The sequence below is a fragment of the Bacidia gigantensis genome, assembly GCF_019456465.1.
Source record: "Bacidia gigantensis strain McMullin 20006 chromosome Unknown contig_231, whole genome shotgun sequence".
NCBI classification, from domain to species: Eukaryota; Fungi; Ascomycota; class Lecanoromycetes; order Lecanorales; family Ramalinaceae; genus Bacidia; species Bacidia gigantensis.
The window spans coordinates 1,937,854-1,953,643 of NW_025408598.1; the positions used below are offsets into that span (position 1 = coordinate 1,937,854).

General features: G+C 50.8%; 6 protein-coding genes across 6 annotated transcripts; 2 read left to right on the top strand and 4 right to left on the bottom strand.

The window, feature by feature from the left end:
* Positions 1 to 208: 208 nt before the first annotated feature.
* On the bottom strand, positions 209 to 2,029 carry KY384_004587 (uncharacterized protein; the record flags this gene model as incomplete). The annotated part of the gene is made up of 8 exons (XM_044813092.1): positions 209 to 444; positions 591 to 618; positions 674 to 768; positions 819 to 950; positions 1,003 to 1,333; positions 1,387 to 1,548; positions 1,598 to 1,756; positions 1,811 to 2,029. 8 exons carry the CDS (start codon positions 2,027 to 2,029, stop codon positions 209 to 211), a joined length of 1,362 nt encoding a protein of 453 aa, XP_044670512.1.
* A 104-nt stretch (positions 2,030 to 2,133) lies between these two features.
* On the bottom strand, positions 2,134 to 2,682 carry KY384_004588 (uncharacterized protein; the record flags this gene model as incomplete). Its single annotated transcript, XM_044813093.1, has 2 exons — positions 2,134 to 2,272; positions 2,567 to 2,682. 2 exons carry the CDS (start codon positions 2,680 to 2,682, stop codon positions 2,134 to 2,136), a joined length of 255 nt encoding a protein of 84 aa, XP_044670513.1.
* A 4,001-nt stretch (positions 2,683 to 6,683) lies between these two features.
* Positions 6,684 to 8,015, top strand: KY384_004589 (uncharacterized protein; the record flags this gene model as incomplete). The annotated part of the gene is made up of 1 exon (XM_044813094.1): positions 6,684 to 8,015. The coding sequence occupies one exon, from the start codon at positions 6,684 to 6,686 to the stop codon at positions 8,013 to 8,015; it is 1,332 nt and encodes a 443-aa protein (XP_044670514.1).
* Positions 8,016 to 9,480: 1,465 nt separating this feature from the next.
* Positions 9,481 to 11,015, top strand: KY384_004590 (uncharacterized protein; the record flags this gene model as incomplete). The annotated part of the gene is made up of 2 exons (XM_044813095.1): positions 9,481 to 10,576; positions 10,675 to 11,015. The coding sequence occupies 2 exons, from the start codon at positions 9,481 to 9,483 to the stop codon at positions 11,013 to 11,015; spliced, it is 1,437 nt and encodes a 478-aa protein (XP_044670515.1).
* Positions 11,016 to 11,387: 372 nt separating this feature from the next.
* KY384_004591 (uncharacterized protein) lies at positions 11,388 to 13,297 on the bottom strand (the record flags this gene model as incomplete). The annotated part of the gene is made up of 3 exons (XM_044813096.1): positions 11,388 to 11,989; positions 12,047 to 12,816; positions 12,870 to 13,297. The coding sequence occupies 3 exons, from the start codon at positions 13,295 to 13,297 to the stop codon at positions 11,388 to 11,390; spliced, it is 1,800 nt and encodes a 599-aa protein (XP_044670516.1).
* Positions 13,298 to 13,782: 485 nt separating this feature from the next.
* KY384_004592 (uncharacterized protein) lies at positions 13,783 to 14,960 on the bottom strand (the record flags this gene model as incomplete). The annotated part of the gene is made up of 3 exons (XM_044813097.1): positions 13,783 to 14,328; positions 14,591 to 14,833; positions 14,874 to 14,960. The coding sequence occupies 3 exons, from the start codon at positions 14,958 to 14,960 to the stop codon at positions 13,783 to 13,785; spliced, it is 876 nt and encodes a 291-aa protein (XP_044670517.1).
* Between the last annotated feature and the right edge of the window lie 830 nt (positions 14,961 to 15,790).

Below are 15,790 nucleotides of genomic sequence, written 5' to 3' on the forward strand. Positions count from 1 at the left end.
GGAGGCAGAACTAAGCACCCGAGGTTCAAGGGCCAGGTTGAAAGCTTGAAGTAGATTCAATGATCGGACTGCGGTTGAACTCATGTTGTCGCTGGCGATCTTGAGCCGTGATCGTAGCAATCTCAATACAATCTTGAAGCTTTGCAGCGAACTCTTCGCGTGCTAAGATCGCGTTGCACGCGTTAGTAGTATCCAGGGGATTGTAGCATCAACTCAGACACTTACTTCGCTTATTTGGAAATGAGATGTTTACCGTGGAGCACGAAAGCTTGAGCTTGGCTATCGACTGTGGCCTGTCGGAATGGTTGGAGTCGACAACCAAACCAGGAAGCTGATTATCTTCCATACATAGCCTATAGATAGATAATTTCTTCTTTCTAGATCTGTTGCCAATCACGATATCGGTGGCAACCGTTTCAGACTTGATAGCGATCTCTTCATTGACTGCAGTACTTGTCAGTTGACTGCATAAAGACGTTGATATATGAATATAGCTACCTGGCAAATCAAAGATAGCTTCAGGGGAGAAAATAAATATACGACTTAGCGACGAGTGGATTGTAGATCTTGGGCTTCGTGAGGCTACTGACTGGGCTGCCGTAACAGGTGGGGTCGTGTCTGGACCATCTGATCTCCATATCTGGATTGTGACCTCTTGGCACCTTTGAAATACGGTGTGACCATCTTGGAAAGCAACAGAGCTCACGAATGGGAAGTGGATTGGAATGATTGGAGCCATTAAATCCGCCTGGAAAGTAAGTAGATCTTCTATGGTGTCAGTCAGTGCCGAAGACATTTCTCCGCGTGTGGTTTCCTACCGTGTAACCCATCTTTCCCGGCGTTACAACTTGCGAAACAATAATTAGGTTTTTCATCCTTGAGGAACCATATTGCCGAAGGTTGTATATTGAAGGCATACCCAAGGACGAGGCGGTCGGTGTGAGGCGTGACTATCATTATATAAGGCTCAGAACATAAAGGTTAGGATTGATATGCGTTTACCATCGTAAGTAGTGAGGCAGCCTTCGCGTTCGAATACTATGCGATATCGTGTATGTCGATCTTCATTCAAGGCAAAGATGCGGACTCTTGCCTGGCTCCATCGCAAGTCTTTCAATAACTTCTTCGGGTCATGTTGAGCCACCCGCAAGATCATCGGCTTATCCGTAGGTACTTCCTTATCGTGGCTGTAAGCCGATATGGCGTCAGCTGAGTATTGCGCAGTATCGACTTTTGTGTTGATTGCGTGTGGTACACTAGGATCAGGAAGCGTGATCGTATCAGGTTCAACGATACCCTCTTGTGCTTGCGAGCTATTGTGCAATCCCTTTTGCTACCGATGATCAATTCTTCTCCTCAAATCTGGAGGTATGTAATTTCACTTACCGAGAGAGAATTTGGCTCCTCAGGGGACATTGTGGCGATGAGAGCGTCAAGTATGTCGTCGGTAGGGTCGGAGAGATCAAAGGCGTAAATTAAAGGAGATCCGTCATGACCGGGCGAGCTGGAAAGAAATCTTTCTAAAGCCCTCAGCTCATTCATACTTTGCTGTGAAGGTTAGCGAGTAATGGCTGTTGATCGACATACGTCGGCTTACCTCTAAGACGATGAAATGCAGTGTCCAAAGCGTTGGAGCGACTTGGGTGGAGGGAAGGTCAAAAGCGGCCAATGCACACGCGTGCGCTGCTGACAGAATCTTGATACCATGACTCAAGCTTCTAACACTCGATGGAGGCTGCTGTAGGACGATGTGCAACTTGTATGCTCGTCAATGAGGGACTTCAAGCATTGATAGACAAGAGCAGCAGACCTTGACAAGAGCAAAGATCGCTACACGAGTTCTCCGGTCATGGTCTCCATTCGAAGAAGCCCCTGCGTTTATTCCTAATTCCCGTCTGATCTGTGGATATATGTTTGCAAGGGTGCGGCCCGTGGGGTCGGGCCAATCTTCTTCGTTCACGATCAATGCGCCCTTTGCTTCTGCGTGTGGCCCGTCTCGAAGGGAAGCCGGATGTGCAACCTTCAGCATTCCACAAATCCATGCCCCTAGCTCCGCGTGATCCTGCTCAAAAGGCACATATTAGCCATTGCTCTCCATGTATCTCCTGTGTACTGCCACACTATCACAACCAACTACTGAGCATCGCTGTCTCCCAGTACTTTGATACCTGTATGCTTCCAACCACACACATTGGGTTGACTGACCTTGGCTAATTGCTGGCCTGCTGAGAAAGGGTGGCGGAAGGGCAATGCCCCAGGAGGCGAATCCCCACTACGGCCATATCAGCACGATGGTTTCACCCAAATATCGCGATGAATCGATTACCGGCTCAGAGTCGACCTAAGCAGGTCTGTGGCGCCTGCATAGTAGGTTATCCTTTCTTCCAGCGCTTGCAACGCTGCCTCAGATGGAATCACTATTCTCTGGCTGTGGAAAAGGTTTTTTAAAATGACCAGGGTCTCGGGCACCTTCTGTGCAATGAGTCTCCAGATTTGGCGTCCCTCTTCGTTGCACAAGGCTGAATCAGTGCGACCAAAATCGGTGTGAAGCAAGTCTATGATAGACTTTTGCCACTTCCGTAGATGCCCTGTCAATTGGCCAACGACAGATCCTTCATTTGGTGCATCCAGGATCTCACAGAGTTCTTTCACGTAGGTTGCGCAGTCCTCCGCCTGGGCCATATTGCATCGATCCGCAGGCAGCCCGAAGTGCCTCGGAGGCAGACACTGCAGCAGAGAAGCTCAACACGGATCGTGAGCGGCAGGGTGCAGTTCAGGCGTGAACGCCCTGTCGAGCTCACGCCGCACCAGTAGGGCGCGTGCAGCACACATTGGCGACATTGAGAGGATCAGGAACGGTGACGAGCGGAATCTCAGCCAGCTTTATTCTCTTTGAGGATCCGAGATTGATGGCAACGAGCGACTGTCAATTCTCCATACACAATCGATGCTGCTGTAGCATTACCATCTTCGCAGATGCGGAGCTTGAGCCGCGTTTCACAAACCAGGATTCGACGAAATGGTTGATGCCTCATCTCGGTCTGCGAGGACAGCGATTGTTACGACAGAACACGCGTATCATTTTGGCTCTGGTACTCGACCCCCGCTTTTTGTTTCCGCTAAATGTGACTAAAATCTCTGCGCGGCATGAGTGCAGATTGATTGAGGGATGGGGCCGATCGGCAGCAAGGCACCCTGATCACGTCTTTTGCCAGCTGTCGACAAACGATCATTGCTTTGCAACTTGAAAGTAGGCAATCAGGCGATAGACTTCAGTTCTACGCTAGGGATGCTTAGGGTTAGAAGCCGCTGATCCTTCAAGGGTCCCTCGGGTACTCTAGGGTCCTGAGCCCTAAAGATCCCAGTCGGCATTAGCGCCTCACTGAAGGAGGCAGAGATCTCTCCCAATGCTCCTGCCTTGCACTGATACTCGGACTTTGCCGAATTATTACCTCACTCACGGCAGTCTACATACTCGGCAGGCTCTGCCGCTGTCAAGGCGTTCTTGCTGACACCTGGCATGGAGTGAGCAAGTCGCGGATTTGTGCGCGTATTACTGCGTGGCAGTGACATGCCAATCGAAATTACGGTAGGGACCATCCTTGACTAATACATCGATCGCGAAGACTATGGAGATACCGACCTGTACACCGGCCAAGATGCCAGGCACAGCAGACGTACCTTGCCTTACTTCTAGCAAGAATGACTTGCCGCAGCCACCCATCCAATCCTTTCAAGCACAGCTGTCTTTCAACGCAGAGCCTTCGCTATGAGCGACGAAGAAGCCTTCGTGATTAACCCGCTACGACGAAAGAACTCTCATGTGCAAGGGGAGCATCCAGCGTTAGCGGAGACCAGAGAAATCATATCCCTCTGATCCAACTAAATGCCAGAATCGAAGGCAAAGATCTCTCCCTGAGCTCAATCCATTCAAATGGCGCATCGACGGAACCAGAGAACAACAAGCATGAGGGTCAGGCGGAGCTTGTCCCCATCGAGAGAGGCAAGGAGTTGGGATACTTCTCTACGATGTACGATTTTCACAAGCGACCCTAGGTACTGACGACGCTGAGCTTGATTCCAGTAACCTCATCTTGAACAAAATTGTTGGCACCGGTATCTTTATCAGGTAAGCTCAAGCTGGCGACACAAGGGAACCTGTCGTTCCTGACCAATTGCAATAGTCCCTCGGTCGTCTTATCGGCAACACACAGTAAAGGAATCAGCCTTCTTTTGTGGCTTTTTGGCTGCTACGTGACTTGGGGAGGGTATGGTCTACAGGGAGCTCATCTCCAAAAGCGGCTGACATAGAGTTAGCCTGTCAATCTACCTGGAGTACGGAATCAGATGGCCGCTCACTGGCGGCGAGCTTCACTACGTAAAATCAAGCCTCATGATGTAGCCACCTTGCTTCGCTGACGATTGTTTGGCAGGTCGATAAGGTCTACATCCGACCAATCCGCCTTTTCACCTACATGTTCGCAAGCATGTTCGTCCTGGTCGGTGGAGTTCAGGCCAATGCCTTGACATTCGGAAGAGAAGTCATACTAGCAAATTCGCATACAAGAGCAGGTACACCGGTCGATCCAAAGCTGCAAAGATTCTTTGCAATTATAATTGTTACCTTTGTGTGCCAGCTACAGGCCTACTCAAGATCAATCTACATACGGATGAGCAATTTGTTGGCACTGTTTAAGATCAGCAGTCTCATCTTCATCTCTCTCTGTGGCATCGTGGCACTCTGCGGTGTTCGAAGAACTGGCCCATCAATGATCAAGACCCCATACGGGCGAGCGAACCTGGAAACTTCTTTTGGAAACCGGTCCACGAGTCTATACGAGTATTCCCTGGCTTTACTGAATGTCATGAGAGCCTTCCTGGGCTATGAGAATGCAAACTTGGTAGGCCTTGAGCTCCTTCACACGCACAGTCACAATTATCGTCTAAGTGATTCAAGGTCCTGGAGGAAATCAGAAAAGGTCCTGAAGACGACGAGCGTCGGACGTTCCGCAGATCCGTGACATTCAGTGTCATCATAGTGTGTGTTTTGTACATGATGACCAACCTCGCCTTCGTAGGTTGATGCAGACTTGGGCTAATTCCTAGGCGAGCTGACAAATCCACAGTTCACGGCTTTGACTACAGATGAAATAGTGAGCTCTCCTGAGACTGTAACACTGTTTTTGGAAAAAGTAAGTTAGAAATCGACCTACTGGTGGCTTGATGTAGAGAACTGATCGTTAGATTTTCGGCCCTTCTTCAAAAGCCCACCGCGCCTCGTCTATCATCATATGCCTGTCCGCTGTGGGGGCGATCATGTCTCTGACATTTGCCTACGCAAGAGGTCAGGAAATGCTTGACGAATCGTGCGAAGCTAATCTTTTCATAGTGAAGCAGGAAATTGCCCGGTTGGGAATCGTCCCCTTCCCAGAGTTTTGGTGCAAAACATCTCATCGACGGACTCCAGCACGCGCGTTATTACTTCACTGGATATTCAGTGTTCTCTGCATCATCATTACGCCTCTTCATGGTTCGGGTGGTTTTCTCGTCATGAGTACTTTCTACTCTTATGTGCATACATGGTTCAGCAGTACGTACAAACCCGTCATTAGGCTGGGTATATGCTAAGCGATGTCAGTCCTACTTGGAGGTGCGCTACTACTGGCACCATGGCTTCGTTGTTTCACGAATGAGGATGGCTCGCCCTGGAAGTCTCAGAGCTCTCGTCTCGGCTATTGGCTACTGGCCCCTTTGATTGTGTCATATGTGTCCGCGAATGCCTTCGTACTCGTGTTGTCGTTCTATCCTCCTGATAGGAAAGCCGGTGTCGATAGGCCATCTCAGATTTTGAACGCCCTCGTTGGACCCATAGCCGGACATTGTGTGCTTGCCTTTGGAGCTTTGTGGTGGCTTTGGGATTCGTACCTTTTGGAAAGGGTAGCCTACAAATTCGATGTAGAGTATGGCTGGGTTTGGAGCCATCGTTGGAAATCGGACATATTGAAGGTGCATTTCAGCGTCAGTGACACTTTTCGAATGGTCTCCCAATTTTTGGATCTGCATTTGTATGGCGTACATGGCTAACGAACCCTACAGAGGAAGCCGACCAATCCAACATCCAAGTCATTGATTCGCTCGTGGCAGATGTTGACAAAGAAACAGTCATAGGACCCGAATAGTACCTGGTGGAAATATAATGTAACAACAGTGAACATGTGAAGCTTGTATCTTGTCAGCACTAGCCTGCAGACCTCTTTGCACGCTCTCTTTGTCGCGTCGGTCAGCTACAACTGCATGCTGACATCACATTCACCCCACGGAATATCCGATATTGCATTAGCGTGCATGCTATCGTCGATCCTCGCTTGCTACAAAGATCCCACGCTGGTCATACCCTTTACTCAGTCTCTTCAGCTTTGATTCGCGGTAGAGCGCAAGCGTTTTCCGCCCAAGAGCCTCATGACACACGGAAAATGGGTGTCTGTGTACAATACTTTGCCAAGGAGGAATGCAGAGACGGACCCATGCATCCGGCGCAGAGCCTCATCCCACAAGGCGGAGCTAGCCTTGCCAGCCATCGTCACGCTATTAAACTGGCGAGCAAACCCTCTGAATACCATGAGGTAGAGCAACTTGCGCAAACTCAATCTAACTCAATCACTTGTTGATGTACTTAGCTCATGATGTCTCAACCGTTAAATGAGGTGGAATCTCCATGGGGTATCGTCCGGTGTGATATTTGTTCAGATGGCGCAGCTCTCACGATTGCCTTCTCTAGCGAAACCTTCACCTTCCACGCGCAATGGCTACATGACGCCAAATGCGACACTGGTACTTCAAGGACTGCTGCAACCGCTTACTGCTCCAAGCTTACGGATGCACGCATCATCAAAGCCTCAATTCGATCCACGGCGGTAGATCTCGACCTCGTTTGGCAAGACGGTACAAGGTCGTGCCTTCCCGCCCTTTGGCTTCGTGCATATGGGCCTCTCGTTGGACAACAACCTTCTACTACGGTCCCACTACAGGGTACTGCGCCAAAAGGCTGGTTGGCGAACACGCTCGAGATCCCCCACGTGGATTACCAGGACATATTTGCCGCGACCGAAGACCAGTGCAGCATCGTAGCCGAGAGCGTTTTAGACCTCCTCTTGATGAACCCCAGCACGGGAATCATCAAAATAGTCAACCTTCCCCCTCCTGACCTCGAAGGCGAGCATTCCAAATCCAATACGCTCGTAACCCAAGTGCTCAAAAAGCTCTTCGGCAGCGTATTCCAACACCCCCGGCGCACAGGTGAGAAGACCTTCAACGTCTCCTCCCACCACGAAGAAGACGCAAAACGCGCGCACGGTCTGCCAAATTACGACACTGCACAAGTACTCCTCCCCCACGTCGACCACGCACACTACGTGCACCCGATCCAGATCCAAGGCTGGTACGGCCTCGAAGGCGAGAGCGAGAACACCTTCGTCTCCGGCCTTCGCGCGCTTCAAACCCTGCAGGACGAAGCGCCCGATCTGTACGAGCCTTTCGTCACCTCTCAGATGGCCGTTGGCCGTAAGGTGGATTATTACTCCCCGCCGCTGCGCCAAGGGGCCGTTGACAGTCCCGTCACGTTCCATCCTGGCTCATCAACAGCGGTCAAACGCTTTCGCTGGCATGCGCACCTCACGGGCTCCTTGGTCACGCCGTTCGACACCTTTCAATTAGCGCGAATTGCGCACCAGAAGTTCCAGGAGATTTTGACACGGGATAGCCATTTGCTGAGGGTTCGGCTGAGGCCGGGCGATCTCTATGTGTGGAATAATTTCACTATTCTGCATGGGAGGGAGAGAGTGTTGGTGACGCCGAGGACGGGGGTGGGGCAGACTGTTCCTGAACAGGTGGTTGCGGATCGCTATCGGGAGTTGAAGACGAAGAGCTTGAAAGGGGTTCTTGGGGAGGATTGGGTGGTGCATATGCCAAGCGAGGTGTTGTTCCAGGCGGGAGAATTGGTGCGAGGGCAGACATAAGGTGTCTGGTATCCTCTCGTCTGGTGTGGTGTCTGGTTTTCAGGGGCAGTTAACTTTCGGCTTTAACGGACATAAGAGTGAAGGAGACGCCAGACCAGACTATGGGATACTTGAGCGCGTTGCTATTCATTCTTTATACCTGTATTACTATATGTTATACGAGGTCCTACCCACTTCCTCCAAGTCCTCCCAGTTGAACCTCCCCACTTTGGCCGAGGAGTACCCTCTCTACTAAAAGGTACACGCGCGCGCGACACACCAAGGAATCGTCCTGGGCCCCCACCGGGAAGTCAGGGTTGGCTCCGACAGTCAATGATAGACCTAGACCACTGACCAGGACAACATGCCTCACTCTTGCCAAGGTGAAGACTCTTACATACCTGAGACTGGACGTGAGATCGTCTTATATATGTCTACACCAACAGTCTCACTTACGCTTCTCACCTATCACCCACGCTGTACCAAGCATGCGGACGTGCCCGCGAAGTAAAGACACAGAGTTCAAGCCAATCTCCATCTCACCCAAAATGGACGAACTAGACCGTTGTGGAAATTGGAGACAGAACCTTAAGCTTTTCCCCTGTCCTTATTGGCACAAAGGCCTAGACCCGCTAGCCTAACGGCCGGCCTAGACTCCCATAAGGGGGTGGCTTCTCCATCCTTTTACTCCTTTGGGCTACAAAATCTCTGCGCGCGACGTGCGCTATCTGAGATCGCGTGGTTACTGCCACGCAGGTACACGGGACCCCTATCGATGCATATGCAGGTACAGGGTTGGCTAGCTGCCTTCTATCTCAACGGTAATACTAATAAATTAGGCATGCCGCTGGCGATATGCAGTTCTGCTTCATTGCATCCGTGCTGGCGTTTGCTTTCCATTCTTTGAATCTTCACGTTCTCGAGCAATAGCATGCCAATGAGTCCCATAGACCATCAGGGCTCTGCACGATGATTCTTCACTCAAGATAGATCTCCGGTTGTCTCAACGCCCCACAGTCGTTACCAACGCGCTTTGAAACATTTTGCCTGTTCCTGCTTCTTGTTGCCCCTCATGGGTGTCGACATGACTCAGACCACCTCCCAAAGACATCCCTTCCGCTTCCGAACCCCTTCGAAGCTTGTGATATGCGCCGTCCTTATATTCACGATCTTTGCATATCTCGTCCCCAAACCAAACAGAGTACGAATTCCATCCTCGCCTCCACCACGCGTACGATTAAAAACCCACTAACCAAAGCCCCCCATCTAGCAACTATCCTTCTTGCCTCAACCAACCTCCAGCACACACACCTTCCCTCAACACAATGCAGTAACGAATTCCACCACCCCCCAACCGCGCCTACACCTCCTAATCCCCGCCACCCACTCCGACCTCAACCTTTGCAAAACCCTCCTCAGCGCCTCTCTGCTGGGCTACCCAATCCCGACCCTGATCGCCTGGGGCTCGCCCTCCAAAGAAGGTCTCATGGACGGCGGCACGCACATGGCCAAAATCTCCTCCACGCTCGCCCACCTGCAAACCCTCCCGCCCACCCACGACGACGATCTCATCCTCATGATCGACGCCTACGACATCTGGTTCCAACTGCCCCCCTCAGTGCTAATATCCCGCTACTTCTCCATCAACGCGCACGCAAACAAGCGCCTCTCATCCCGTCTCGGCGCCACCGCCATCCGCGGCGAGTCAATCTCGCAAACCATAATCTTCGGGGCAGGCAAACGCTGCGCTCCTAACCAGATCCACACCATAGCCTGCTACCCGATCCCAGACTCCCCGCTTCCGGACGACTTGTATTTCGCCAACACCGACACCGATTTGGGGCAAAGTGAGCACTATTTCCACAAGCAGCGCTGGCTGAATTCGGGGTCGATCATGGGTCCCGTGGGGGATTTACGCCGCTTATTCACGCGCGCCGAAGAATTGATGAAGGCGCTGCCGAGGAAAGATCCGGAGGATAATGGGAGTCAGGGCAGCGCGGACAGCTATCATGGGAGTGATCAGTCCGTGTTCGCAAGGATTTGGGGCGAGCAGGAGTTTCAGCGCGAGGGCATTCGCAGGAGGTATGGGGGCGATCCGAAGGCGGTGATGAATCCGGGGACGTTGGCGAGGGTGAAGGGGGAGGGGGAGGGGTTTTTTAGTAGGATTACAGGTGGTGGTGCGGGTGGGGCGAAAGATGTGGCGAAAGTTGAGGCAGCAGCGACTGACCATGCGCAAGAGAAACCCAGTAAGAGTATGAGCAAAGGCAAGGGCACAGCAGGAGGAAGAGGCAGGCGAAAAGGCGGACAGCGCCGCGTAGAAAAGCGCGGCGCGGGCAACATCGACGCCCTACGCCCCTACGACATCCTCAACCCGCCTTTCACGCACGAGTCCGCCGAGCTTCTCGATGGGCATCCGATGGAATTCGGGATCGGGGTCGATTATTTCGCTGATCTGACGCACCAGACTATTAATAGTGAGAAAGACGCGCGATGGCTTGTTCATGGTAAGGATTTGGAGGGACAAATTGGTGGTGAAGGGGGAAGAAAGGGGAGGGGAGGGACGGGGGGGAGGGGAGGGGCAGGTGGGATTGTAAATACCGCATCGGCGGGTCCACGGGCTGGGAATTCCCCGAAGATATGAGGAGGCCAGAGAGTGCGCAAGTCCTGCAATCCGTCACAGGCCACGAAGCACGCTGGGACTCCCAATCCCTCTACACACATCTATGTCTCGGCGTCGTGCCCGTCATGGTGCATCATAATGGGGACAAAGACGCACGGCAGCGAGATTGGGCACGCCCGTGGTGGGCGCGGCATATGAAGGGCGTGGTTGATAGAGAGTTGGGCGGGGGTGTGGTGGGCGAGGTGGGCACGTGGAGGGAACATGTGGAGGAGCCGCTTGTGGGGAAGGGAGGTGCGTGGGGAGGTGCGTGGACGGCGAGGAGGGAGGGGCATAAGTTTGTGGGGTTTGAGGAACTTTGTCCTGTTGAGTGGGATGGGGAGTTGTTTGGGGAGGCGGCGTGAGATGGGGGAAGGGGTGTGGTGGTTTGGGGAGCCAGCGTTGGCATATCGTGTATAAATCTTGGATTGTAGATAATGTTTCTGTGATAGAAGGAATGATGAAATGAAAGCTATCAGCACATTGAGTTGGTCTTGTGACAATCTGTACATGTTTGTGTTCCCATGACGGGTCCCAGTCATCTGTCGGAGGCAAGAAGGCCTTGCGATCAAGGGATGATGACTTGAGCTGAGGGCCTGATAGCAACCTGTCAGCACATTGCCATCCTGTTGCAGTATGGGGGCGAAGCAGAGAGAGTTTCACGTCTTTCTAGACGAAGTGACAGCTAGTGGTGTCGGAATAGACCACCCTGTGAATGTATCGATTGATCTGTCGGTTCAAGAATTGCTATTTCGAAGGTCTTTAACCGGTTGCCAACCTGGCTTGAATTCATGCCGCGTCAAAAGATGCTGTTTTTTGATCAAATAAATGAGGACTTTTTGATTTCGAAGACGTTCTATTGGTGTTTCCATGCTGACATCAGGATAGCCCGAGGTGGGCCGAAGGATTACTGGCTGAAATAAACTCGTAAGATGTTCGATATTCAGCCCGTTCCATATTGATTTCAACAAGAGGTGGGCAAAAAGCTTCAGCAGATAAAGTAATGTATGACGCGAGTCAATAGGTAAAGCGTGGACCTTTTGCCGGTAGTTCTCAAGCATGAAACCGTCTTCAATATCAACTTTTAAATCTAGGTATGTCGCTGGATATGGATAAACACTTGGCCTCCGAAAGTAATCGTAGCAGTGTTGGGGTATAATAGGCTCTGGGAGGGTCCATAGAAACTCGCTCAACAATGAGGCCGCAATGTGTGGTTCTAGATAGCTCTCAGGTATGAATCTCCCAAACTCAGGGCCTGCATTGAATCTCTTGGCAAGTCCCTGTATGCGTGGACCTTCAGAAGATGTGTCATGCCTAAAGATGCCTGCAGCGTTCAATCCTGTTCGAGCGTCTTTAGTGAACAGTCCACTGAGTCTTTGAGGAAGTCTACGCTAACCTTCATCCATTAAATATTCCCCAAGTTTTGCAACAATGATAGGGATACGGCCATGTCGTATCTCAGCATCACTCGCGTCTCGGTATGTTAACGTAATCGCTGTCGATGCATATTCAATAGAAGTGGAGAGCGAAACACCGAAAACAGATCTCACCCCTTTGTACATCTCATCCGACATGTCGGAAAGAGTCGTACGTGAATTGGGGGTTTCAGCGATCAACTTGTCCAATGGGCCTGATATTGCCGAATTTTCGACCTGATGCCCAGCGTTAGAAACATGTGTTCCTAGTGAAGGAAGAATGCTTGTGCCAGCAGCTGTAGGGACTCCAAATATATATCGAAAACTATTCCCGACCTCATTGGAATAGATTGGAAGCGCGAAAACAGATATGTTAGATATCTCTGAGAGGCTGTAAGCTGACAGAATGGATTTAGCAGTACTGAAGGCGGTAGCTGACATCAGTGTACGTTCAGAATTGTTGAAAGCCGCCTTCTTATACACTTTCGACTTTCGAAGATCTTCTTCAAGGGGTAAGCTGAACTGTCTGAGTTGTACATCCTCCAGCTCGGGTGTTGACTGGCTTGTGACGGATCTGGTCAAGCTTTGAGTGACGTTATCGTCCTCTACCGCTACTGTCACTGAGTCGTCGTTCGTTATCCTCTGATCCATCGCATGAAGACGTGCACTCATTTCCTGATTACTGGATAGAACCTGCTGCACTAAAACAAAGAGTCGATCTACAGCAGTCTCAGCCTCGGACATTACTTCGCTAGGCACAATTTAGCAATATCTAGGCACGAGCAGCTATAGAATTAGAAATACCATTGCAAAACCGTCAATATCAGAGTCAAAGATGATTTGGTCTTCTCGAGTCTCATCTGGAGACTTGTGATTTTTGAACTCCTAAAAGCCAGCTTCATACGCTCTATTGTACTCACGGCGGTGACTTCAACGGTAGTTCCAAAAAGGTATTCTAGCTCGGAGAAGATACTCACGCATTCAACCAGCGTGACGACGACTTGCTCAACAAGTATTAGAGCAGCCCGAGGCTGCGCTATAGTCCGCGAGCCGAGCACGTATCCTTGTAACGAGTTAAGGACTGTACGTAGGCCATTGATCTCTCGAAGTATAGAATGTGCGGTCGTCGGCGCGTGTCTAGCATTCTGCACGAAATTCGCTAATACTGATGAGGTTTTCGCTGCAGCTGCCAATATGCCTACGATTGATGCTGAGACCGACAGAGGATCCATGGCAACTGATTTTCGGGTCTTGCAATCATTGAAGAAAGCAAAGGTGTGCTAGACATAGGAGATGTTTTCAGCTTCAGCCTTGTGCTAAACATGCAGGGTTCAAATCTGCCTTGCCCCGCCAACATGCTGTCTTGGTGCCAACTTGCGTGGCAGACAATAGCAGCGTGCATTGCGATTGAAAAGTTCAAGAAGAGTGATTCCAATGATGAGAATTTTGGAGACTGAGAGGAATGAAGCGAGAGGTGTTGGGCTGGGAAGTCTGCAAACGGAATCATGACCTAACGCCAAACCCGAAGTGTTTTTCCTCCCGGCATACACAATATCTGGTTTGTTCGTGGCGCACGAGGGATGGCTTGATTAGCAGATGAGGGCTAAGTCTCAGTATAGAGTGGTATAACAGTTTTCGCTCGAACTCGGGCTCTATTGTGTTAGCATTGAATTGCACGTCAATTGGCGACTTTTCTCCCAGCAATAGCCTGTAGAACCTACTCAGGCACCTCGACCTCGACCTTCTCCTTCAGAATCTCCCTACACAACTTCCACAGATTCTCCCCCAGCTCCTCACCCTGTGCCTGCTTGCTCGGCTCCGTAACCTTCCGATCTGGCACAATATACACGCCCTGCAGTCTCTCCTTCGCCACATCCTCGCTCGTAGCCGCAAACAACGCGCTCCTACATCCCTCATCAATTGGATCTTTCAGAAATGGTCTCACAGCCTTGACTCCAATTTTGCCCTTTGTCCCATAAGCGTCCACAGCCTGGTCTTGCTGATCGGTGCTCACGCCGCCAGGATGTGTCGCGATGACCCACGGTCCTTCCGCCTTGAGGGAAGCCTGAAAGCCCGGGGCATTCGATGTGATGCGCCTGGCTAGGGCGCGGATGAAGAGGATCTGAGCCAATTTTGTGCGAGAGTAGAGATTCATAGGACCAATGTCTGTGTTGATCTCCGAGATGGAAGTGAATGTGACAGAAGAGAGAGGGGCGCGGTGGAGGTCGGAGGATTGGTGGATCAGGCGGGAGTGAGGCGTTTTCTGAAGAATGGGGAAGAGCGCGAGGGAGAGGTAGAACTGGGAGAGGACGTTCACTTGAAAATGAGAGTCTATCGGAGGACGAGGAGTCAGCTTTTGATTGATCCAAATGGGACTTATTAGGAGTTGGGGCGGAGGGAGAGGGGCTTACCTAGGCCATCAACCGTCTCGTTATATTTTCCTACTCCTTCGCCGGCATTGCAGATGAGCTGTCGACTTGTATCAATGCCGTGTTCAGGCAGCCTTGTACGTGAGGTGAACTCACAGCATCAATTTGCTTCTCTTCCTTTAGCTTCTCGGCGACCTGTACCGTCCACTTCAAATCTTTGAAGTCACATTGTATCCATTCAAGCTTATTGATGTCCCCGAATTTTTCTAGAGCCTCTTGTGCCTCTGCTGCATGTTCCTCCTTTTGCGAAACGAGAATTATCTTCGCGGCACTGTGTTGCAAAAGGTGAGCTGAGATGCCAAGTCCAATACCAGACGTTCCGCCTGTCACAATAAAGACCTAGTTAGAAGCAATGTAAGCGGAAAGGCCCCAGCAAAACGTCCAACATCTTGAGACGTGCCTTCCCACCCAAATCGGGGATGTCTTTGTTTGGCTCAAATTTGTTGCCTGTAATGAGGTGCGCCATCTTTGTGGTATCCGGTGCTTCCAAAGTTTGATAGCAACCCTTAATACTTAGAAAGAATTCCGGATCGATACCACTGGCACGATTGACCTCTTGTGACGCGTCGATTCATGTTGACGTCACTGTATGGGAATCGAGAGGTTCCAAGGTTGGGCAGCCGTGATCTCAGCATGTTGTCCCTTCAACAAGCAGCATGCAGTCTCTAGCCGGCCAATATGATCCCACAAGCCAGACCAAAGAAGCCTGCACCGATCTCATGGTCTGCAGTGTGAAGTTTTGGACCTCCTCCAATATCAGTCTTGGCACAAGAACTCTCTTAGCTCCGGGAAGAAGCCCGGAGTTAAGAGAAGCCCAACAAGTCTATTTCCGTATAATAGCAGCAGGAACTTTGCGAAGCCGTCTACCCTCATCGCATTTCAGTAATGAAGGCAATTGATTTTCGTAAGATAGCTTGAGAACCCTCATACGTCAATAGCAAACAGAGTCTGGAATGTGAAGAATGCCACCTCTGAATTACCGAGCCCGAAGAACAGGGAGCATGAAGTCAAGACGACGAAAATCGAGGCAAATCGGACAGAACAAGACAAGATCAGGAGGAAAATCCCCGAGCACTACGATACTAAAGAACCAAAATGTACTGATGAGGGCAAGTCCTTTCCCATGACGTACGTGCAAATCCATTAGAAGGCAGTAGTCGAGACACAGTTTCCAAAGGCGTCCCATCACCAAACTTTAGGCATGAGTATCTCAGAAAAGTCACCACCCAATGTTTTGATGCGGGATCTTGGAATGTATGGATCGGGTTAGGGCTGGATCTGATGGTGCTGAACTGA